General features: G+C 41.6%; 1 protein-coding gene across 7 annotated transcripts; it reads left to right on the top strand.

The window, feature by feature from the left end:
- Positions 1 to 990: 990 nt before the first annotated feature.
- LIG1 (DNA ligase 1) lies at positions 991 to 25,427 on the top strand. 7 transcript variants are annotated; one of them, XM_035135984.3, is made up of 30 exons: positions 1,125 to 1,238; positions 1,919 to 2,100; positions 3,481 to 3,633; positions 4,321 to 4,407; positions 6,470 to 6,632; positions 6,981 to 7,092; positions 8,203 to 8,313; positions 8,431 to 8,586; positions 11,436 to 11,546; positions 11,664 to 11,819; positions 12,902 to 13,022; positions 14,356 to 14,454; positions 14,717 to 14,773; positions 14,867 to 15,039; positions 15,212 to 15,378; positions 16,448 to 16,524; positions 16,809 to 16,900; positions 17,420 to 17,519; positions 18,169 to 18,254; positions 19,200 to 19,315; positions 19,410 to 19,505; positions 19,651 to 19,761; positions 19,957 to 20,028; positions 20,169 to 20,313; positions 20,629 to 20,711; positions 21,271 to 21,423; positions 21,690 to 21,743; positions 22,616 to 22,759; positions 24,446 to 24,538; positions 25,119 to 25,427. In XM_035135984.3, exons 3-30 carry the CDS (start codon positions 3,617 to 3,619, stop codon positions 25,194 to 25,196), a joined length of 3,030 nt encoding a protein of 1,009 aa, XP_034991875.1. In that variant the 5' UTR covers positions 1,125 to 1,238; positions 1,919 to 2,100; positions 3,481 to 3,616; the 3' UTR covers positions 25,197 to 25,427. The 7 variants fall into 7 exon arrangements, with proteins under 7 accessions (XP_034991874.1, XP_034991876.1, XP_034991875.1 ...); XM_088656406.1 differs by having other exon boundaries at positions 6,981 to 7,044; XM_088656405.1 differs by having other exon boundaries at positions 1,919 to 2,058.
- The last annotated feature ends 32 nt before the right edge of the window (positions 25,428 to 25,459 follow it).

Genomic DNA, 25,459 nt, shown 5'->3' on the forward strand with positions numbered 1-25,459 from the left:
AACAGCAACTAAAAAATTTTCAGACCCACAAGGGACTGAATTTTTTCCCCAAGTGTCTTCAAAACCAACAGACACTAAGAAGATCCTGTTTCTGATACCTGGCAATCTAACAGCTACCATCAGCAGTCCGGAGAGCAGGAACTAGACATGTAATGCTCAAGCAATCTCATAACAGGAGCAAGCAATACTTCCAATAACGTAGTTGCAAACCATTAGTGCTTTAAAGGCCAAAGCCAGCAAATAGAATTGCCCATGGAAGCAAATAGGCAGTCAGTGTAACCAGTACAGAACATGTGTAATATATCTGAGCTCCCACATTCCTGCTGCTGCATTCTGCACCAATTGTAGGTTCCAAGCACCATCAACTATTCTTCAGTGGAATGGATATTTTGTAGCTTCCACAACAGTTTTTTTTTTTAGATTTTCAAAAATGCCCCCTGGCCCTAAAGGTAAGGATGGGCTGATATAAGTTAAATGGCACTTCGCAAGGCAAGAGTACTTGCACATTAGTGGCTAGCGCTAGGCTACAGTTTTGAACCATTCTGTGTTTCTGTTTTCATATTGTTGGTAAAATATCTGAATAAAAATACACTGGGAATAAAGGCTTCCAGGATCTGAAGATCTTAAGCCTTCTCAGTTTTAAGATTGAGCAGAAAACAGTGGATTTGGTTTGGTTCTAAAGTGTTGATGTGGTTACATACCACTATTTTACATTAATACCGAATGTTGTAACACACCTTCAAATGAGTAGTGTCTGTTTTCTTCCAATAAGAGGAGGAACAGCCACAATCCTATAAAAAGAGTACTGAAAACTAGAATTAAATCATTTAATGGTGCCTTCACTACAGCAGCAGCACCTGCCCAAACTCACATGGCTGAACTACATTTCTCAGCACGCACTTCGCTAAGCGGTTCGGAGTGCCGGACATCAAAAAGTGGAATGCGATAATAAATAAATCCATTTCCTAGGATGCCGCAGCCCGGCTATGTACTGTAGTACAAATCGCTTTGGCTGCCTCAGATCGGACTTCATTTCCCAGCATGCCTACGGAATGAAGGATGGAAACGGGGGAAGAGTGATTCCCCACCACTACCAGAAAACTACATTTCCCAGCGTGCTGAGTATGTGATGTCGCTCCGCCTGTCAGAGTGTTGTATTTTCGCGCGAAAAAAAAAGAAAGGTTTGCAAAGCGGCAGAGAGAGAGACAGCAATATCGACGTTGCTGAGGCTCGTGCAGGTAATTGTCGCGTGCAGGCCGCTGAAGGAACCTTCGCAACGAGGGGGGAGGGGCGGGGTAAAGGTTTGGCGGGAATTCACTGGGCAGCGCGAGGCGGAGAGCGCCCCTCCTTTCGCGAGGGGGGGGGGAAATGGCGGGAATGTGGCGACCCCTCCCCCACCCCAGCCTCACCTGTTCTCCAAGGAGGCGCCCCCTGATCTGCCCCCTTTTCCCCCTTACTCTTCTTCCAAGGGACCCAAGAGGCCTTCGGGTATTATTCTCTTTGGCTCCCACCACCACCCCACACACACCTCCGTTGGACGTGGTTGCCGAGGGGGGGGCGGCCTGTAGGTTTCACCTCCTCTGCTTCTCTCAGTGGATGGGGGGTTTAAAACGAAAGACGGTTCATTCGTTCGTTACTTGTCTTATGCGCCGTTATGAGGGCGGCGTTTTTCTATCTCCCCCCCCCCACACCGCCTTTCTTCAACGGAAGGTGTGGCGACGTTTGTGTATATATAATGAAGGACCAAGCAGCCTGTTTCTGGTGAAAGACACTGAGAAACAAATCTTGCCACATTCTGAATTCTGTTTCTTTGTCATTTAAAATGTGGCAGAACATGAGAAAGTAGATAAAACTGTGGAGCATTTGAGTGTCACCATGGACGCCTGTTTGGGTGCTGAGGTTGCTGTGCTTTCAAAAGTTAGGAAGAAGAGGAAACTTGTCTTCCAGATGCAGCTGGTCTTCCAATGATGAGGAAAAAAGCCTCTCCTGCTGAAGTGTCTCCTTTTCCACAACTTTTAAAGGCACAGGGGCCCTGTCCCTGCTTTCTATCAGGCAACAGTATGTAACAGCTACAAGGAGTTTTGCCTACCATGTTTTTTTGTAAGTCGATTAATCATAACCAAACTAAGGCCGGGCCCAATCACCTTCTAAATCCGGCCCGCACATGGTCCAGGAATCAGCATGTTTTTATATGAGTAGAATGTGTCCTTTTATTTAGAATGCATCTCTGGGTTATTAGTGGGGCCTGCCTGGTGTTTTTACATGAGTAGAATGTGTCATTTTATTTAAAATGCACCTCTGGGTTATTTGTGGGGCATAGAAATTCGTTCATATTTTTTTTCAAAATATAGTCCGGCCCCCCACAAGGTCTGAGGAACAGTGGACCGGCCCCCTGCTAAAAAAGTTTGCTGACCCCTGGTCTAGCACTATGCAGCTGAAGCACAAGGATGTTCCTCTGGACCCTGAAAAAGACGTGGCACCAGATAATGTAGCTTCTCCACTGTCTCTTTTGCTTCTCAGATCTTTCCCTTTTTTAGGTTAAACGCTTTTGGCTACGTAGTGCCACAGCAAGCGGTTCAACATAATTTCTTTTTTAAAAAGAAAGCCTTATCAATTTCACACACAAATATCTTCAGCAGCTGCCATCCCCTTCTGTCCTGTCCTGTGGCACATAGTACTACAAGGGATTTACAGGAGGACTACACACACACACACAATTGTAGTTGGGGTGTTTTATGCACAGTTGAGTAAAACAGTTCTAATTCATGTTAGTGACGGGGATATAAAATCATGAACAGTCATTCTTGATTTGTTCACCATATGCATGTATGATTATGTGTAGGTTCAGAAGGGTGCACAAGTTAGCTGCATTTTTTAAAAACCACCATTTCCTATTCAAATTCATTTTAATCTCAAGGACAACTGAGGCCAAGTGACCCTACAGGAAGTGCGCTCTTTCTCCTTTTTCCTAAAGTGCCCTCACCAACTCCATCCTCTCTTTTTTGTACTTAGCGAAAGGGTTGTGGAGGCTCACAGCATTGTCTCTCAGCTGACAAAGTTTGATGCATCCTAGGAGGGAACTGGAGCTGTAACTGTGGAGAGACTGTCTTGTGAACCAGACAGCTGTGTCTCATGAGACTAGCTATTCATACTATGCTTTTGGGTTTCCTCCACAGCATAAGTATGTATGTGTGAATTTTTGAGGTGTCATGTATACTCCACAGCATGCCCCCACTGTCATTCCTTTAATATATATACAGTATATATATTCATTTCTAATTGTCATATCACAATGACTTGGAATGGATATCAACACTTAAAATAAGTACTGCATCTTGAGATGGATTAAAATTTATATTTTATTTGTCTGAGCCTTAAAATCAACCCAGATGAGGTCTTGCCATACTTCTGAAAGTAGCTCAGGCTCGAACTAATGCATGATTTGTTTGTTCATCTGCTTCCTCTTTTCATTTTTATCAGCTACAGCCTATGAGAGGATAGGATCTAACAACCTGTTCCATGAACCCCACTTGTGCTCTCTTTGCCTTGTGGAAGTGGCCAGCCGAGTTGTTATTCTGACAGCAGGTTCAGTACTACCCTTATCCAAAGCTGCACAATGCAAAGCACTATAAGGTAAGCATCACCTTGGAATGTGGGAATGGGGAGAACTTTTTCCCAAATGTCCAAACATAGAAATTGGCAACTTGGAAAAATGTTTGCTTGTCAAATATTTTTCACTGGGCTGAACAGTGTGGTCGTTCTTTAGAGCAGGTATTGTCAGCCTTTTCAGACCCAGTACCCCCTTTTAACCCAGATGTGCATTTGGGGACCCATTTCTTAATCTTTTACCATACATTTGCACGGCGGTAGTTTTCCTGTAGCGACCCACCTTGGATCAAGCCACAACCCACTAGTGGGTTCCAACCCACCAGTACTGTGTGCATGGTTCTCCTCCCTATTTTTATCCTCACAACAACCCTGTGCAGTAGGTCAGGCTGAGAGAGACTAGTTGACCCAAGGTCACTTAGCAAGCTTCATGACTGCATGGGAGGATTTGAACCCTGCCCTCCTAGTTCCTAGTCTGCCACTCTAACCACTCCCCCATCACTGACTTGCCATGTATCATCATGCGTACTATTTCTGCCTAAGATACCCGTGTAATAATATGTAGCTCTATTGGGTATTGGGGGAGCTATTGGCTTTATGAACGGCCAGAAGCACTGATTACCTCAGTCCTGTTGTTGAAAGAAGTGGGTGAATTCTGCAACCATGAGTAGAGGAAGATAACAGACATAACCATAATTATTTGTATCTGGGCAGATCATTCTTCCAGCCCCTGGCACAAACAAAGACTGGAAAAGAAGCAGCAGAGAAGAATAACCTGGAAGAGGAGCCTGCCCCCAAAAGGTAAGTGACATTGGGGCATGCACTGGTATATGGACAAAACTGTACACTACTCCCCTTTTTAATGCAGTTTGAAACTCTCAGGATGCAAAATTTTCACAGAATACCAGATTCCACACATGCACAATAAACACTGCTGAAGACCAGTGCTTTTAAGTAAGAGCCTTTTGGTTTTACTCTTACAATGCAGTGGTACCATTGGTTCTCAAACTTAATCCATTCCAGAAGTCCGTTCCAAAACCAAGGTGTGCTTTCCCATAGAAAGTAATGCAAAATGGATTAATCCATTCCAGACTTTTAAAAATGACCTCTAAAACAGCAATTTAACATGAATTTTACTATCTAACGAGACCATTGATCCATAAAATGAAAGCAATAATCAATGTACTGTACTATAAGATAAATATGACAGTATTGTAGATGATTTTTTAAAAAAATTCTTACCTGCACTGATGATAGTCATTGTTTGGATGGGGGGCTTTTATCCATTTCCGCAGTCACACAATCCATCAGTAGCTGAACTGGGTTCCACACAGTCAAAAAAACAAATGAACTGAAAAAGCCTCAAAAACAAAAATGCAAAATAAATAGCAAAAACAAAAGCACCAAACTTAATCTATTCCAGAAGTCCGTTTGACTTCCGAAATGTTCGAAAACTAAGGCGCAGCTTCTGATTGGTGCAGGTGCCCTGGAAACAATAGCCAACAACCGGGTTTTCAGCGTTTAAGAACCAAGGCGTTTGAGAACCAAGGTGCCACTGTATTTTCTCATTATCTGTTTAAATAAGAAATCTATTTTTATTGGTTTGCTATTTTAATTTTGGTTATAATTGTGTCATGGGTTGTGTTATATTATTATAAATGTTATTATAAAGTGGGAGCATTTATCATTCCAACACTGAAAAGAGTTGGCCCTCTTAGAATGTTGGTAAGGAACTGTATCATGTGATGGACAGGAGCATTCCAAAGCAGTTAAAATCGGTTAGGAGAAAGCTGCAGTCCGATAAACTCTTGCCCATCCATAGGGCTTAATTCTGAGTAGACAAGCGTAGTCCAAGTAGCGGGAAACAAAACAGGAGAATATGGAGAGAGAGACTTCACAGGTGTTTTAGGGTCAGGATTTAATGTAACTTTTAACATGAACAGATGTTTTATGACTCCTTGTGTGCTGTTCCTATAAAACCCTGGTTTTAATTCTCCTCATGGCAGACCTTCTTAAGTGGTGGTTCGGCTAGAATAACCGCATTAAGTTGGTCCTTTTGTAATAGTATCTAATAAACGCCAAGTCCCTAACTGGATCTGCTGAATCTTGCTGTAATTCTCGCCTGGGTAACGGAACAGGTGGTGTAGAAGTAAATTCTTCCCACACCATCAATTCTTTTTACCTCTTTACAATGTGCCTGAAGTGTAATTGCTACCTAAACCTCTCTACTAGAACATTTGCTCCTGCTATTTGCTGATGGCACATAAACTAGAATAGATTTTGGAATGAATCCAGCTCAAAGAGTCCACATTAGGGATGGACGATGGGCTTGTGCATTCATGGGAGAGCCTGTATGGTATAGAGCAGGCATCCCCAAACTGTGGCCCTCCAGATGTTTTGGCCTACAACTCCCATGATCCCTAGCTAACAGGACCAGTGGTCAGGGATGATGGGAATTGTAGTCCAAAAATCTGGAGGGCTGAAGTTTGGGGATGCCTGGTATAGAGGTTAGAGTTTTGGATTAGGACTGTAGAGATCCAGTTTCAGATGCACATTCAGCCATAAAGGGCGCTTCATGAACTTGGGCTAGTAATTATCTCTCAGCCTAAGCCTAACCTACCTTATAGGGTTGCTGTGAGTATAAAATGATTGAGGAAGACTATGTTTGCCAACTTGGGGTCTTCGGAGGAAAGAGAAGAAGAAGAAGAAGAAGAAGAAGAAGAAGAAGAAGAAGAAGAAGAAGAAGAAGAAGAAGAAGAAGAAGAAGAAGAAGAAGAAGAAGAAGAAGAAGAAGAAGAAGAAGAAGAAGAAGAAGAAGAAGTAGTCCAGTTGTTTTGTTGCTAAGCAATCTGTCTCTTTTCAGGAAACTTGTAGATTCTGAACCACAGGTACCGGTAAATGGTACAACACACCATGCAAATTCCCCAGTGAATACTGCAACCCCAAAAACCACCTCTGACCTTAAAAGTGAAGAAGATTCTGGGAAACCAAAACAAAAGGATACAGAGGCAGATAATAACAAGCAGGTAGGCACCATTCTGACATGCCCTGATCTTTGAATAACTATTCATGTGGAAATCAATCCATTTCTGAAATCTGTAGTTCAGGTCTTGCAGCCCTGGTATTTTGGGTGTAATTTCAGTTTTCAGCAACTTAGTGTATTTAGGGTGCCCTGGTTCATCACTACGTATAAATACTTGCTACATCCCCCTTTTACCCTCAAAACTACATCCTTTGTAGTGCCTCTTTCATTTCAACATTAAATTGATTCTCAAGTAGTTTTCTTGTCCTGCCCAGCCCCAAGAATGCAACACCTTTATTTGGAGTTATTTCTTCTGCCAACACCTTTTTACTTTGCAGTTCTGCCTTTTTAGGTTTCTGACTGTGTTCCTGAGCAAAAGATTCCTGTGCAGAGCACCTCACAAAGCACCAGCCCAGGTACCTCTAATTCACCCTCACCCACCTACATTCCCCGGCGCAGAACAGGTAAGTTTACCCAGTCTTTTGGTCATCAAGAGCATCCATAAAATGTTAGGTTTTTTCTTCTTCTGTACGTGATAGTATAGAGGTTTTCTTCTTCTTCTGTACATGATAGTATAGTGGAATATTGGCCTGGCTCTTACCTTACAACTTTCACTTCTCTGCTATAAGACTTCTTTAGTGGCATTTGTTTTGAAATTATTCTTTAAACACACAAGAAAGTAAGTTTCTTTGAAGTTAGAGAGGTTTACTTCTAAGTAAGCATATCTGGGATTGCATTGTTTAGAATATGAGCTTATTGATCAGTACCACTTCTAGTTCTTTTGGCTGCTTGGAAAGACTATTATATACATACACATCACATATTTAAATTCCCTAATTTCCCCTGTGTTACACATTTGAAAAGTTAATAGGGCAAAGATGGATGAACCCACGACTTGGAATAAAATAGTTTTTTTCTGATGCAGCAGAGCAGATTGAAATCACAATCCGTTGAAAAGTTTCTTGCACACTTTAAAGTAATAGAATAGCTTTGTCACCAGGCTCTTTCCTCTTTATTGGAGTGACTGGAGAAATTTGGTTCTGAATAGAAGGACAACTTGCAGTTTGAGATACACATAGGGGGTTCATTAGATTCCAGAGCCTGGGGAAGTAGTTTTCAATCATAGCAATCCTATAAAAATGGAAAGAATTTTCAAAGACTGAATGCAGGCAAAGAAAAACTGGAACTAAGGCTTCCAACATGGTGTTCTCTAAGGCTTCCCTTAAAATATTTCACTTTCCTTTCAGCAGCCTACCATCTTAACCCTCTTGGGGAAATTCCCTCAGGCTAACACATCAGTGTGTGGTATTATGGCTAGACAAGTGCAGAGACAGAACTCATAGGACCTAAACATCATTAATGTCTGTGAATGTGACATTCCGTTGTTGCGCCCATAACCTAGGTTTAAGGTGACATTTAGCTCCTAGCTTTCATAGCTCAGTTTGGCTGAGGGGCTAGTGAGGTGACAACTAACTCTTACTTTTGTTTGTACCAACAAGAAATTATCTTACCGTAATTGTTAAGAAAATTGTAGTGCCAATTTGTCCATCAGCAAGACTTATCTCTGCCTTCAGCCCGCAAGCAGCTCCCTAAACGTAAAGCAGAGGAAGAAGTCAGTAACCATGATAGCATTCAGCTGGACGTTTGTACCAAAAGATGGAAAGGAGATGATGTGGATGGAGAGGGTGAGTACTTTCTGGTGCCTGGTTGCAAGGCTGAAGAAAGGTACAAGATGATATCCAGATATCCAGACTGAACCTTCTTTGAATTATTTTAGACCTTGTCTTCTCCTTCCTGTGTAGGCACAAAAGGGGAGCCAGATGAGGGGTCCATCAAGACAGAAGAAGTGAAAGATTATAATTCAGAACAGGTGCAGGTAAAAGTTGAGAGAGATGCAGAGGAAGAGACAACACCAGCACCCCCTAAGCCATCCAGCAAGCCCATCTCTAATTTTTTTGGTGAGCATATAGTAGATGCAAATATTCATGATCAAATGATAGTACTTCTATTAGATCTCCACTGAGAATGTTGTGTAGGAATGTAACCATGGCCGCATTTAGAAACCACTATATGATGAGAGTTTTGGATTCTTGAAAATATAGGATTTTTTTTGTTTAAAAAACCCTATTAGAATGGTTGTGAAAGGAAATTTGAAAGGGATTGGCAAAGAGCTTTGATTTGCGGAAGAAAGAATATCTTCTACACTAGTACTGCATAACACGGAGATAACGATGCCAGGAGGTTTGTGGGTCTCCCTCTCTCTTTTTTTTAAAAAAAATACTTTTTATTGATTTTCCAATTAAACAAATCAAACAAAATACATTCTCATATATATTCACCCACAATTCGCGCTGCTGACTCCCCTCCCTCCCGCCATTCATTTTTATTTTCCCATCTACATCTCACAGTTCCTTTATATAAATCAAGTATATGTTGTAGGATTTATTTCAGTCCCGCAAGTGTCTGCAAACTTCTACAGTTATTATTCATATAGTCAATAAATTTACTCCAATCTCTCTTGAACTTTATCTCCTCGCCCTGGTTTCGGATCCCACAGGTCATCTTTACCAGGTCAGCATAGTCCATCATTTTCGTTTGCCACTCTTCAATCGTCAGTATCTCCTGTAACTTCTACTTTTGGGCCAATAAAGTCCCCATCGCAGTCATTGCATACATAAATAGTTTCTGATCTACTTTCGCTATTTCCTCTCGCATCAAACCTATCAAAAAAACTTCTGGTTTTTTGGAAAAGGTATATTTAAACATCTTTTTCAAGTCATTATAGATCATTTTCCAAAACCCTTTTACCTTTTCACATGTCCCCCACATATGAAAAAACTCTCCATCTTTCTCTTTACATTTCCAACATAATCCATTTCTCATCCTATACATTTTAGCTAATTTCACCGGTGTTAGGTACCATCTATACATCATTTTCATTACATTTTCTTTCAAGATGACACATGCTATAAATTTAAAAGTTTCATTCCATAGTTTCAACCATGCGTCATATTCAGTATTATACCCAAAATCCATTGCCCATTTTATCATTAATTCTTTCGTCAATTCATCTTTTGTAAACCATTCTAATAACAAATTATACATTTTAGATAACATTTTACTTCTGCCTTCCAACAATTTGATTTGGAATTTAGATTTTTTTTTATCTTCAAAACCTATTTTCTTATCACTCATCAACACATTATTCACTTGGTGGTATTGCAGCCATCCTGTCAACATCTTCTATGTCATTGTATGGTCTTAATTTCCATCCTCTGTCAGTTTTTACTAAAATCTCATATGTGGCCCACTTCTCTTCCATATTCAACTTTTTTACCATCAAAACCTCTACAGGTGAGATATCCACCATGGTGTTTTCCTTTCCAACAGACTCTTATTCCTCTCCCAAACCTCATACAATGATCTTCTTATCACATTATTTGTAAATTCTCTGTGCACTTCCACTTTGTCATACCAAAGGTATGCATGCCATCCAAGTCTGTTGTCGTATCCTTCTAAATCTAGCAAATCTGTGTTTTCCAATGTTATCCATTCCCTCAACTAACAAAGACAGGACGCCTCATAATATAATTTTAAATCTGGCACGGAGAATCCACCTCTTTCCTTCTTATCAACCAGTAGTTTAAACTTTATTCTTGGTTTTTTCCACTGCCAGATAAATCTTGATACTACTTTCTGCCATTCTTTGAATTGCCCTGTCCCCTTGATTATGGGAATCATTTGGAATAAAAATAACAACTTAGGTAACACAGTCATTTTAACTGCTGCAATTCTTCCATAAAACGACAACTTTAATCTATTCCATATTTCCAAATCTTTCTTTATCTCTTTCCACACAGGCTGATAATTATCATTAAACAAATTAATGTTTTTTGACATCAACCAAATTCCCAAATATTTTGCAGTCTTCACCATCGTGATTCCATATTTTTGCTGTAACTCTTCTATTTTCTCTTTTGTCATGTTTTTAACCACTGTTTTCATTTTGGCTTTATTCAATTTAAATCCTGCCAGCTGCCCAAAGCTTCTGGAACACTTTCATGAGGTTCTTCTAAGGTTAAAAACCAAATCATTTGCAAAGGCTTTTAATTTAAATTCTTTTGCACCAACTTTTATACCTTTTATTGCTGAAATTTATCTTAGTCTATTTAATAACACCTCCAGTACAACAATGAACAATAATGGTGAAAGTGGACAACCTTGTCTGGTTGGTACCTTTTGTTAAATCAAAATACTCTGTCAGGATATTGTTCATAATCAATTTAGCTTTCTGCTCAGAGTATATTGCCTCTATTCCTTTCAAGAAAGATCCCCCAACTCCCATCATTTCTAAATTCTTCTTCATAAATTGCCAAGAGATGTTATCAAAGGCTTTTTCTGTAGGCAAAGAAAAACTGGAACTAAGGCTTCCAACATGGTGTTCTCTAAGGCTTCCCTTAAAATATTTCACTTTCCTTTCAGCAGCCTACCATCTTAACCCTCTTGGGGAAATTCCCTCAGGCTAACACATCAGTGTGGTATTATGGCTAGACAAGTGCAGAGACAGAACTCATAGGACCTAAACATCATTAATGTCTGTGAATGTGACATTCCGTTGTTGCACCCATAACCTAGGTTTAAGGTGACATTTAGCTCCTAGCTTTCATAGCTCAGTTTGGCTGAGGGGCTAGTGAGGTGACAACTAACTCTTACTTTTGTTTGTACCAACAAGAAATTATCTTACCGTAATTGTTAAGAAAATTGTAGTGCCAATTTGTCCATCAGCAAGACTTATCTCTGCCTTCAGCCCGCAAGCAGCTCCCTAAACGTAAAGCAGAGGAAGAAGTCAGTAACCATGATAGCATTCAGCTGGACGTTTGTACCAAAAGATGGAAAGGAGATGATGTGGATGGAGAGGGTGAGTACTTTCTGGTGCCTGGTTGCAAGGCTGAAGAAAGGTACAAGATGATATCCAGATATCCAGACTGAACCTTCTTTGAATTATTTTAGACCTTGTCTTCTCCTTCCTGTGTAGGCACAAAAGGGGAGCCAGATGAGGGGTCCATTAAGACAGAAGAAGTGAAAGATTATAATTCAGAACAAGTGCAGGTAAAAGTTGAGAGAGATGCAGAGGAAGAGACAACACCAGCACCCCTTAAGCCATCCAGCAAGCCCATCTCTAATTTTTTTGGTGAGCATATAGTAGATGCAAATATTCATGCTCAAATGATAGTACTTCTGTTAGATTCCCTCTGAGAATGTTGTGTAGGAATGTATCCATGGCCCCATTTAGAAACCACTATACGATGAGAGTTTTGGATTCTTGAAAATAGAGGATTTTTAAAAATAAAAAAACAATTAGAATGGTTGTGAAAGGAAATTTGAAAGGGATTGGCAAAGAGCTTTGATTTGTGGAAGAAAGAATACCTTCTACACCACTACCGCATAACATGGAGATAACAGATGCCAAGAGGTTTGTGGGTCTCCCTCTCAAGACTGTTTGGAAGCTACAGCTGGTGCAGAATTCAGTGGCCAGTTGCTCGCTGGGGCAAGATGGTTTGAGCATATAACACCAATCCTGGTCTGACTGCACTAGCTGCTATTAGCTTCTGGGCCTAATTCAAAATACTACTCAGGACTGCAATACCTCAAGGTCTGCCTCTCCCCATATGAACCAACCCAGACCCTGCACACTTCATCTGAGGCCCTTCTTCATGTGCCTCCTCTGCAAGAAGTCTAGAGGTTGGCAACACAAGAACAGGCATTTTTGCAGTGGTTCCTCATTTGTGGAATGCTCTATCCAGTGAGGCTGAGCAGGCCCTATCATTACATATCTTTAGGTGCCAGGTAAAAACTTCCCTTTATAACCAGGTCTTTGACTTTTAACTATTTGTGGTCTTTTAGAAGTGAGTGGGATGTTTTTCATGTATTCCTCTTTCATCTTGGTTTTAATGTATCTATAAGTGTGCAATGTCTCTCTCATTATTTTTTTCCATGTAACACTTTTACAAATCAGTTTCATTTGTTGAGACATTAGGAAGAAAAGGGGGAAAGAGGTGGGGGGGAGAAGATGGGCGGGGGTCTAAAATCTCACTGTTGATAGCCCAAGAAGGGGCTAAGAGTCTGGCCTACTGCAGAATGCTTCCCAAGTTTTAGACTTGGTCTCAGTACCTCCTAAGTTTGTGGTAATTGTCATAGATTCATCAGTACTCCAAAATAGTTGTTCTACCTACGGAGGGAAACTGCCACATTTGTCTCATTTCTGTCTTATAGCCCCTTGGAAAGCCTCTATGAAGACAGAGAAAAAAGAAGCACCGGTGATAGGAGGAAACATGCCTGCACCAAAGAGCCTTAATGAAGTTAATGGCCATGAATCTAATAGCAAAGCTGACTGGCAAGTGATCAGTGCCATTTGAGGCACTATATTTCTCTTGTGTTACCACCAGGTTAGGACTCTATAAAATAGCATGCAGGAGTTCATACAATTGCCAGCCACTCTGTATGGAAGCAAGCTAGTTTTTGCTCACTTGGGAAAGTTGACTGGAGGGAAAACCAAAGGTTTTCTCTCACAGTAAGAGAGAATGTAAAGTGTTTTGTCCACAGAAAAAACCCACCATAGATGACAATAAATTCAAATATTTCTGTTTTGGACTGTCTGGGAGACCCAAATTGTACATGTTACGTGTGTTGTAATGATGGTAATAAGAAGTTAGGGCTGGCATACAGTGCCTTGACAAGCTTTGAACTTTCTGTTTCACTGTTTGTATAGAGGAATTGGTCTATGTTTCTGCTCATTCCCAAGTAAGGAATCCCACCACAATCACCCTTCATTCTTACCCATCTTCTCTCCTGCATAAACAAGGCATACTTTGAGAATCTGCTTGTCCAAGGGGACAGTTGAATTGATGGTTGTGATCAGTGCTTCCCCCCCCCCCCCCAGAAAAATAGGTACTGGTACTCGCCATGAAGCTGTTACAGTAAGTGTCACTTTTTAACAACAAAAAAAGAGAGGTGTCGGTAATGTGTACCCTTGAGTACTCCCTGAAAAAAGCACTGGTGGTTGTTGTTATAGGTCCCTTCATTCACTAGCTGAGTTGCTAATTTAACTTAGTTGTCTACTCTGTTCCTTTTCACATTTCTGAAGGCTATCCCTAGAGCTTTGATTAGCTTAGTACTGATTATAAGAAAAAGCTAGTAACTCCAATCCCAGACTGGGTTAGGATGCCTGGGGAAATAATATGTGTTGAACTAGGCTGGCTTTGTGGGAAGAGTTCGGGTTACTACGGTAATATTTCTCAAGGTGCCATTGAATTCCACACCCTCAAGTATCTAGTCACATGTGGGGTCTGAAATGGTTTTGACTGTATTAATTTTATATTTTTCTAACTAATTATTTAGTAATGCTAGAAAGTTTCAGCTCTTGTCAGTGCTAGTTTGTCTAAATAAAGATTACCAACTTTGAACCAATTTGGATCCTATCAGTCTGTCTTTAGGAGAGATCTATAAATAACCACTTGCTTGTGCTGAGCCAAAAATTAGCACCAGGTGAGCAGATGGAGAATTATTGTAAACAAAGTAACAGTGGATTATGCATGTGCAGGTGAACTAATTTATTTTAAGATAAAAATGTTATTGGTTTGAAACCTTTGTGGCCTTTTTTGCAAAGTTGCCTGAACACATACATGACGGTCACAGTCAAACTGTATGCCTATTTCCTACTTTTATAGTTCTGCCAAGCCATCTCTTACACTTGAGCCTACAAATTACAACCCAATGAAGGGAAACTATCATCCTATAAACGATGCTTGTTGGGGCCCTGGCCAGAGGTAAGTGCTGCTGGAGTAGGGGCCTTTTTGTGTGACAGAAGGCTGTTAGTCTCAACCCTTGTTTCCATAATCTACCTTCATACACCCCTTATAATCCAAGAACTAGAGAGCATGGATAACCTGTGAACTTTTGGTATGACTTAAGACTTTTTAATATTCACATTCTGTGATCACAGCCCTTGCCAGGCAATGTAAAAGGTACAAGAAAGCTGCAACTGACTCTGTTGCCTGATCCAGTGCCATGTTCTCATTCTTCTGACAGGGTGCCATACCTGGCAGTGGCTCGTACCTTTGAGAAGATTGAGGAGGAATCTGCCCGGTAAGGTCACTTTCTAGAATTCATGGAATGAATGGGGGTACCATTTTATCTGACCGCAAGCTGTTCTAACACACTTCTGATTTATGTTGCCAGGTTGAAAATTATAGAGACCCTGAGCAATCTTTTCCGCTCTGTGATTGCTCTGTCTCCAGAAGACTTGCTGCCCTGTGTCTACCTCTGTCTCAACCAGTTAGGCCCAGCATATGAGGGCCTAGAGTTGGGCATTGGTAAAACCATCCTCATGAAAGCTTTGGCTCAGGCCACAGGTGAGTTTACCCAGTTACAGTTACTGCTAATCTCCAGGCATTCAGCACCAATGTAATAATGGCTGCCTCTGTTCTTATCTAAATAATGAGACTGTCAGGAATTCATAGGAAATTGGTGATTGAGCTAGACCATGGTGTTCATGATCATTGTGGTCCTTCCTTCCTTCTGTAGGTCGTAATTTGGACCAGATCAAGGCAGAAGCAGCAGAAAAGGGAGACCTGGGTTTGGTTGCTGAGAGTAGCCGCAGTACACAGGGTACCATGTTTGCCCCACCCAAGCTTGGTGCTGCTTCTGTCTTTGGCAAACTTCAGGCTATTGGGCGCATGACAGGAAGCTCTGTAAGTAATGGATGATTGGGCACAGATGGTCAGGGACAAGAGTCAAGAGGATAGCATTGGGCTATCTGGGGAAGGGGCAAGGTTGAGGTCAGGTTAAGCCTAAAGCAGAGACTGAGAACCTCCAGAACATGGGTCTAATTTGGCCTGCTAACCCCTTTTTGTCAAGCTACATTCATCTGTGGAGCATGTAAAGACCTGGCTTAGCCAAAGTAGGTTTGCAATGGTTTGTGCAATAGGCTTTGCAAGACCTGACCACCAGTGAAACACTTTGAAAGGAGCTTTGCAACCAGTGCACTTGCCTGCACAGTTGGATTTCAAACTGCAGGCAAAAAAGATCAGCTGACGTTATAGCACCAGATGATTGACAGGTGGACCATCCTTCCCACCTACCAAATTTGTCTTACACAGTGGAGAGATATAATAATCTGGGTACAACATATCTGATGTGATATTTTCCAAGAAAGCACAGATAATGCTGTGCTAAAGGAGTATACATGTGTGGTACGAGGGCTCTCAAATAGTACAAGGATTCTAAAGCAGAGGGTTTTTCTCTGTACTTTTAGATTTGGCTGCTCTTTTATTACAAATCATACAAAGGATAGGCTGCAGAGTCCCCAAAGGAACATGGCTATAAGCTAATATCTGGGAGGGGAGTTGTAAAAGCATTAACTTAAACACAATTTTTGTGAGCTTGCTATCTTTATTTATTTATTCATTCATTCATTCATTTACAAGCATTTCTAAGCTACTTAATATTTTAAAATCAGTAAGCAGTATATAAAAATAGCATAAAAACAAAAGCAGTAAAACAGTAAAAAAGAGGAGCAGTTAAAAACAGGAATTCAGAAACAACAGGGTCCATTCCTTCAGGTCAGTGAAAGCTGGGCAAAAATATATGTCTTCACATGATGTCTGAAGCAACCAAGATATATGCTTCATGTATGGCAGTGGAATGAGGATTCCACTGTATTTCATTATATAACACTAAAAAGAGTTCCTAAAGCATGTGTCAGGTTGCCCTTCCCTCCAGATGCACCACAACATTCACTCCCATTTGTGTCCCTTTCAGTCAATGAACAAGAAGATTGACATTATCAAGACTTTGTTTGTTGCTTGTCGCTATTCAGAGGCTCGCTATGTTGCTCGGTGAGTGTGATATATCTTCCTCTAGTGTGCCTCCTCTCATATCCTCACTTTAGCACCTCCATACTGCATCCCTGTAACATTCTGGTCCCTAAACTATAAGTTATTTCTCCCACTCCTATCTTACCCATTGGTTTATTGTTGCCACACACCACCCTATTTCTCAGTCCCCCCTCCTAATATCCCTGCCTCCAACAAACACAGACCCATTCACACACATAGTTCTCCTAGAGTTATCCATTCCAGCCTTGTAATGTTACAATCAATTTTTTTTTCTTGTATCACAGGTCACTAGAAGGAAAACTGAGAATTGGGTTAGCAGAACAGTCTGTCCTGTCTGCTCTGGCCCAGGCAGCATCACTCACTCCTCCAGGACAAAGTGAGTTCAGGATACAGTGCAGCAGTGGGGGTTGGAGCTGTGTTGTGTTGCAGCTGGGAATAGTTAGTGTCCAATGTCAAGCATTTGGATGTTGCATGTAGGGAATCTGGTACCATCTACAGGACAAGAGTATTGTGTATTTTGCAACTAGTCAGAATTAAATGCAAATATGTGTCATATTTCCAAAGATGAGATTTTGTAAGAATGCAGAATTTGAAGCTTTGAGACATGGAGAAGGAATAGGAGAAAGACAAAAGGTTGGGCTATGGTAGCCATGAATGATACAGAACATTACAATATATTTAAGCACGCTCAGCTTCCCTTTGTTTCCTGATCTGCTTCCAGATACTATCTATGTATCAAAACTTCCTTGTTATCTCACAAGCTCAAGGGTTAGAAACTTGATGTTTTCTTAAAATTGAAAGCTGAGTTTAACAGATTCTGTCACATCCCAGCTACAGGGACCTTAGGAGTTTATATGTGAGCCACTGGGAATAGATATATTTCTTCCCTCTATAGAATTTCCCCCAGAAGTTGTGGATGCTTCAAAGGGCAAGTCTGCAGAAGTGCGCAAAAACTGGTTGGACGAGAGAGCATTGATTGTTAAACAGGCCTTCTGGTGAGTAACATTCTGCTTAATGTTCAGACCCAATTGTTTTTCATCTGTCCCCAGTTCTCTGTCTTCAGAGGCTGAAATAGCTAAAGTTTCAGAGAGCAATGGGACCTCAAGGAATATCATATCTTTTGCCCTCAGCCATGTATATGTGGGCCTTTCCAGACACATTAAATTTCCCAGACTAAAATAAATAAGTGTATCAATTCTGGGATGATAAGAATAGCCATGTGTGGTAAAATAGTAATCATGGGCATTGTTAATCTGCTAGTTTGTACTTTATGTGTAAACTCAGCCTACCCCACCCAATGCCTAAATGTACTCCTTGTTCAGGGGAGGGGAGGGGAGAGGGTTGCTCTTATTGTATTGTAAGCAGATTGGAGTGCAAATTGATTATCAAATTAGTAATAAAATGTGGGTTTTTCTCACATTAGCCTTCCTTTCCTACAACCTGGAGCCCGATAGAACTTTCTGCAAGAGCAAATATATGCCAGAGAGGACATACATAGCCATAGAGAGTGCTGCATGAGTAGTGCTGGCTTCTGAATCAGTAGCCTAGGGCTGCAAGCAGTACTACACTTTGCAAGACCTTGGCTTGGAACCAAGGCCTTCGCAGAAATGAATCTTAAGTCATTCTGGTTTACTTTGTTTTCAGTGAGCTGCCAAATTATGATACCATTGTGCCTGTCCTTCTGGAACATGGTGTGGAGAGTCTGCCTCATCACTGCAAGATCACACCGGGTACCTAGAATATTTGTATTGTGTGTGGAAGGAAATTTAATGTAGTGCCTTCAGCAGAGTGTGTACCTCTTTTCCAGAATTATTTATTCTCCTATAAGGAAGAGGGAATCTTCAGATGGGTTGGTCCTCCCTCTCACACCAATATACAGGGCCATTCAAATTAGCTGCAATACAAGGGAGAAAGTCCCTCTCAGTTCTAGTCCTGCCTCTGGTCAGGGTTCTGGCTAGCTCCACCTTTTTTTGCTGATTCTTCCTAGAATTTTTTTTGCCTTCTTAGAGTTTTCTTCTGAAAACTATTATCCAGTGCAAAACAAAAATTTCTTTTAAAAAATGCTTTCATTTACAGAAACAAAATAAATCAGTTTCTAGCCCTGTTGGCAGTGGGTTTATATTAAAACACAGATGTTGTCTATAACAATAGTAAGAAGTGACTCTGCCATGCGTGGCTTCATGTTTTGGAATCTCTTAAATTGGAAATTCCATACTTAAATTGGGAAGAATATATTATTTATTTATTTATTTATTTATTTATACATACATACATACATACATACATACATACATACATACATACCCCGCCCATCTGGCTGGGTATCCCCAGCCACTCTGGGTGGCTCCCAACAGATTAAAAACAGAATAAAACATCAAACATTAAAATCTTTCCTAAACAGGGCTGCCTTCAGATGTCTTCTAAAAGTCACATAGTTGTTTATTTCCTTGACATCTGATGGGAGGGCGTTCCACAGGGCAGGTGCCACCACCAAGAAGACCCTCTGCCTGGTTCCCTGTAAATGTTGAGCTTCCCTTGCCTCTTTCTTATCCATCACCATCATATGTTTCCTGAATCCTGTTCTTTTCCATACAGGGATCTCTTTCACTTTCCCTTCCAAATACTTGCTGATTTGACTGTTGTTGCAAATCTCAACTTGTGTACTTTCCCCACAGGGATTCCACTGAAGCCCATGCTGGCTCACCCAACAAAGGGAATTGGGGAAGTATTAAAGCGATTTGAAGAGGCAGCTTTCACCTGTGAATACAAATATGATGGGGAGCGAGCACAGGTGAGGAAGGATGCATGGTGTAAGGCCAAAAAGGGGAATCCATCCCAACCCTTTTCAAGTTGTAGCTAAAGCTCAACTCTTTCATTTCTCACAGATACACATCCTGGAGAATGGAGAAGTGCACATCTATAGCCGGAACCAAGAGAACAACACAACAAAGTACCCTGACATTGTCAGCCGTATCCCCAAGGTGCAGCAACATTTAGAAGTATGGGGTGAAGGGAGTGCATAACTAGGAGGGAACAGAATGTGGTGGAGGCTTGCTAACACAGGGTCATCTCTATAGCTACTGGGTCTCAATGGGGAAGCTAAGCTAAATCCACTGCTTTGTTCAGGTAAAAAAGAGCACTGTGCAATCATGCATCTTGGATGCGGAAGCTGTGGCCTGGGATCCCAATTCCAAACAGATCCAGCCATTCCAGGTACTCACCACCCGCAAGCGCAAGGTAAGTGGCCTCTGCTGGATTGTTTTACAAAAATATTAATCAGGGGTATGTCTGTTTTGCTCTTGTCTTTAGCTTGGTGCACACCACAGTTATAATGAGGTGGATTATGTTTGTATTGGGGAAGGACAAAGAAATTTTCCTGTGAAAATATGTACCGTACTTTCCCTTTTCTCTGACTGCACCATTATTCTGCAGGATGTAGAGGCCACAGAGATCCGAGTGCAGGTTTGTGTGTATGCATTCGACATGCTCTTCCTTAATGGACAGGTAAGTGTATCCAGTATTACCTGGATCTTTGGTGCTTTCAGTCTTTTGTTTTCCTGATGCCCTGCTTAGACCTTCCTCACCCCACTGGATTCCCTGTTCTGTATCTGCCTTTCAAAACGTGTAATTGTGCATCTTTCCAGTCTCTAGTCCGGAAACCCCTATCTGAGCGCCGGGCTTTGCTTCATGATTCCTTCAATGAAGTTGAAGGCCAGTTCCTGTTTGCAACCTCCATGGACACTAGTAACACTGACGAGATAGCAGACTTCCTGGAACGCTCCGTCAAAGGTATTGTGGGGATAATGGCGGCTCACTGTTCTCCTTGCCACTGTATTATTTCACATAAGCCCTGGACTCCTGTGAGCCCCCACAATGAGAGCCAGTGTGCACTCATGGGTAGGAGACCCAGGTTTAATTCTGTGCTTAACATGAAGCTCACTGAGTTACCTGGAGCATGTCCCTCTTTCAGCCTAACCTATTTTATAGTATTGCGAGGATAATAGGGGGAACCATGTGGACAGCTTAAAGCTCCTTAACAAAAGGAGCAGGATAAATAAATGTGCCATAGAAGTTGGGATAATAAGGATGGTTTGTCTCCCTCAGACTCATGCGAAGGGCTAATGGTGAAAACCCTGGAAGTGGATGCCACATATGAAATTGCAAAAAGATCTCACAACTGGCTGAAGGTGAGAACAGAATCCCAGTCCAGCTTGTAGTGCCACCTGGCAAAATAAGTCTGCTTTAATTTGACTGACCTGAGGCAGGAGTGAAGACCCTGCCCCCTTCCTTCCCCAAATTGGCTGTGCTCTTCTCTTATTCATTTTCGTCCTTGTTTCTTCATTTGAATAAAATGTCCTTATGGAATGCTGACAATGATATTATAAGCAAAAATTCATAAAAGCAACATTATACAGTGGTACCTCGGGTTAAGTACTTATTTGGTTCCGGTGTGCCATTCACACCCCAAAAAGTACTTAATCCGAGTGGCAGTCATGCGCAAAGCGCCAATAGAGCACTTCTCTGCATGTGCACACGGCGGAACCCGGAAGTAAACACTTCCGGGTCCCCGGAGTACTTAAACTGAAAGTACTCAAACTGAAGTGTACTTAACCCGAGGTATGACTGTATCCCCCAAATTCTGGATCAAAATTTGCATCATTTGAAAGTCCCAGACCTAAGATACAACTTCAGCCCATATGCCTGAACAGACAAATTGCTCCACTTAGTAACTGTTTTCCATACCAGCTTAAGAAAGATTATCTGGAGGGTGTTGGCGACACCTTGGACCTTGTGGTGATCGGTGCCTATCTGGGCAAGGGCAAACGTGCAGGCATATATGGTGGTTTCCTCTTGGCCTGCTATGATGAGGATAGCGAGGAGTTCCAGAGCATCTGCAAGGTAAGGCATCTCCAGAGTTACCTGGCTGTTAGGGACACTTGGCTTAGTGGGGCCCTGTAGCATCAAGTGCACCTGGCCTGATACTAAAAAAAAGTAATGTTATTTGTTGCAGTTTTATAAGTTAAAGGGCAGGAGGGTAGACGGAGGTACAGTCTGAAAAGTAAACTGAGTAGGTCTTGCACTTCCCACATCATGTCCAGCGTATGGGTTTGCCAGCTCTGCAGGGAAACACTTCCCTAACAGTCATGTTTCACCTCTGCTCTCAGATTGGCACTGGATTCACAGATGACAACCTAGAAGAATTCCACACCTCTCTCAAGGTAGGAGCTTCTTTCTGCTCTTACATAGTTATCCTCTTGTATGTCCCTCCATGCTTGGGTACAGAAGAAATTCTCACTCCCCCCACCCATCTTATCCCTTTACAAGGAATTTCTATGTATGTGGAATTAGGAGTGGCAAAGAAGGGAGCCCATCCTCCTTGGATCTGGCCTTCTGCCCTAGTCAACTATTTCTTGATTTGTAGGGGAGAAATGCCAGTGTTCTGGGTCCTATGCCTAGAGAGTCTTATTGGGCCCCCAACCCTCAGCTATGCCCCGCAGAGGACCTTACGGTCCGCAAACAAAATAATATCTTGGAGGTCCCGGGCCCTCAAGGAGGTTAGACTGGCCTCAACCCCCCAGTCTGGTGGAACACTCTGTTGTAAGAGACCAGGGCCCTACGGGACTTGACATCTTTCCGCAGAGCCTGCAAGACCGAGCTGTTCTGCCAGGCCTTTGATCAGGGCTCAGTCTGACCCCTCTCCTTTTACAAGACCCTGCATATAAGTGGCCTAACTCTTCTCACCGGCTCATACAAATAGCTGAGCCTGGTGAGTACTTAAGGTTCCCAACCCCTATAGTTACAGTTATAATTTGCGGGTAGCCATCTGATCTTATTTTGATTTTTAATCTGATTTTAAGCTGTATTTCAGTCGATTGCTGAACTTTATGTCTTAATATATTATATATTTTGATGTTAGCCGCCCTGAGCCCAGTTCTGGCCGAGGAGGGTGAGATATAAATAAAATTTAGTAGTTGTATTAGTAGTAGTAGAGCCCAGAGGAAGATTGTATCATGTTGTGACACTGACAATTGTGCGAACTCCTCTGGACTAGTCCATACAAATACTACTTAACCCAGTCTCTATATTGCAGGACCATGTGATTCCACAGCCACGACCCTACTACCGCTGGGGTGGAACAGCTGAGCCTGACCACTGGCTAGAGGCTCAGCATGTCTGGGAGGTGAAGTGTGCTGACTTATCCATTTCTCCAGTCCACAAAGCAGCAACTGGTTTGGTGAGTGAATTATGGGCCATTGGTGAGAGATTGTGTGTATGATAATTCTACACTAAACCTCTCAAAACTATCTTAATCCATTCTGGAAGTCCATTCTTAAACCAAAACCATTCTTAAAACAAGGCGTACTTTCCCTCATGAGGCCTCCCGCCACCGTGCTCTTCCATTGTTCGGATTCTATTCTTAGACCGAGGTAAAGTTCTCAAACCAAGCCATAATTTCCGGTTTTGGAGAGTTTGTAAACCAAATCGTTCTTAAACCGGACTGTTCTTAAACCGAGGTACCACTGTACTTCACTTACCTGCTTTTTGTTCGTGTACTGTCCTACCCTGGAATAAATTTGTATGAAGGGCAGTACTGTACACACATACCTTGAGTTAGCAAACTATTTTTTGTTCACATTATATCATTCTGATTAGATACACAGTGGGTTATGAATAGGATGTAACTATTCAGAAAATCTTTTTAATGTGAAGTTCTCTGAGAACATTAATTCAGCATGCTATATAAAGGCAGTGTTTAGGTTTTGTCACTGGAGAATCAAGAGACAACTGGGTGTAAAGCATAGTGCCAAGCTGAAAATGTGCTAGTGAAAAACTTTATTGTCCAAACACAATCAATGCTAACTAATTTTGACCACATACTCTTTTTTCAGAGATTGTGTTAAGTAGGAATTCCTCATGGAATTTTGAAGCAACAAAAATACTATACATATGGTACAGAATTTACTGTTAATTGCTATGTGTGTTTATAATCAAATGAACTAATGTGCTTCTGTGGGTGCAGCTTAGAAAAAATAAGTTTTGTAGAGAAGCTGGATTACACTAATCTGTCTGAAATCCATCACTTGGCTTTAATAATTTAAAGACAGGTAACATTTCTTGGAATATTACTTCATATTTAAGTGTGCTAACCTTGAAAGACCTACAGCACCATTTCTAGAAGCATCAATGCCAAAGTCACACATAAATTCTTATTTCTGGCACACGTTTGGTGAATGTCCTGGCATCCATCATAGTTAAACTCCTCTGGGCTCTTCTGCTTAGAACGTACAATTACTGTTGAACAATTTTTTGCAGTTATTTGTGGGGCCTGCCTGGTGTTTTTACATGAATAGAATGTGTGCTTTTATTTAAAATGCATTTATGGGTTATTTGTGAGGCATAGGAATTTGTACATTCCGCCCCCAAATATAGTCCAGCCCACCGCATGGTCTGAAAGATGGTGAACCAGCCAATGGCTGAAAAACATTGCTGACCCCTGATCTGAGCAAATTTTTCAGTTCTGTATTATTGGTATATTTCATGTGTGTTCCTCCTCAGATGTTTTTTTCTTCTGAAGTGTATACATATGCATGCAGACATAGATAGAAAGAGCCCTGCATATGCAGAAAGCTAGTGTCTGGATTGCTCCCAAGAGACCATGGCTGGACAAGGAAAAAGTAGTGCTGCAAGTAATCTAGGCACTAAAATTTGCCTCTTCAGAATTAAAATAAGTATCGAATTGCAAAAACTGTATTGCAGAAGGGCATATCCTATCTGTTTCTCTTACCTTGCTATCCAAATCACCAAGTTCTGAAATTGGCTAGAGCTCCAGATAAGATATTTTGGGGGAAACTGCCTCGTACAAATGAGGCACTGAAACATCCAACCCTAAACTTCTGACCAGCAAGTCCTTCCACTGCAGGTTGATGAAGAAAAGGGCATCTCCCTCCGCTTTCCCAGATTCCGACGCATCCGAGATGATAAGAAACCAGAGGAAGCCACTACCAGTACTCAGGTACAATAATGGGAGGGTATATATGTATGGGATTGTAGTCTATGGGCCTAATAGTCATTGTCTGTTTGCAGACTGTACAAAGCCATCTCTTCCTTTTACTACTCTAGTATTTAATTTCTATAGACCGGCTAAGAAGCGGGTGAGGAGGTAGAAGGGATCATCTTCAGGTTTTCTTGACAGATATGTGACATGCAAGAGATTGACCTCATACAGTTTGGGATATTAAGGAACCAGCTCCCTCCAGAGATCTATAGGTTTAGGAACACTGGGCAGTATTCGAACACATTCCTTCAGCACAAGGAATTCTGCTTGCACAATAGGACTTCCTCCCCACTATGTGTCCCATGTCCTCCCCAAATCTGCTCCAGGGCATTAGGAGAACCCCCTAGAACTGAATTAGGGTGAGTGTTCCATTTCTGTTTGCAAACAGAAATCCTTGTGGTGATAATGTTCTCCATAGTGCTATGTTGGATTCCACCCACTGAAACTGTAGATAAGGAGTAGGTAGCAGTGTGCAGGGTTACTATGGTGAGTAGCAATGGAAAATGGACAGCTTTCTGTAATATTTCTCTGGCTGCAGGTGGCTGAGTTGTACCGGATGCAGCAGCAGATTCAGAATCAGCAATCAGTGGAAAAAGGAGATGATGATTTCTACTAATCCTATTCATCTGATTGTGAAAGGATTTTTGTTGAACCCCTCTTGGAGTCAGGGTAGAACCTTGGTGCCCTCTTCAGACTATCTAATGAATGCACCCCACCCACTCTGTGAAGCTGTGGTACAATGAGGCATGTTCTGATAAGGCCCTGCTGCTTTCCCTGTGCTTGCCCAAATGCAGGCATATATTGAGTTGATGATGCTCTGTTAATAAACCCTTGTATTTTTTGGTAACTGTCATTTGCTGTGCTATCTTGGACTTTCAC

The sequence above is a fragment of the Zootoca vivipara genome, chromosome 12 (assembly GCF_965207765.1).
Source record: "Zootoca vivipara chromosome 12, rZooViv2.hap1.1, whole genome shotgun sequence".
Classification (NCBI taxonomy): Eukaryota; Metazoa; Chordata; class Lepidosauria; order Squamata; family Lacertidae; genus Zootoca; species Zootoca vivipara.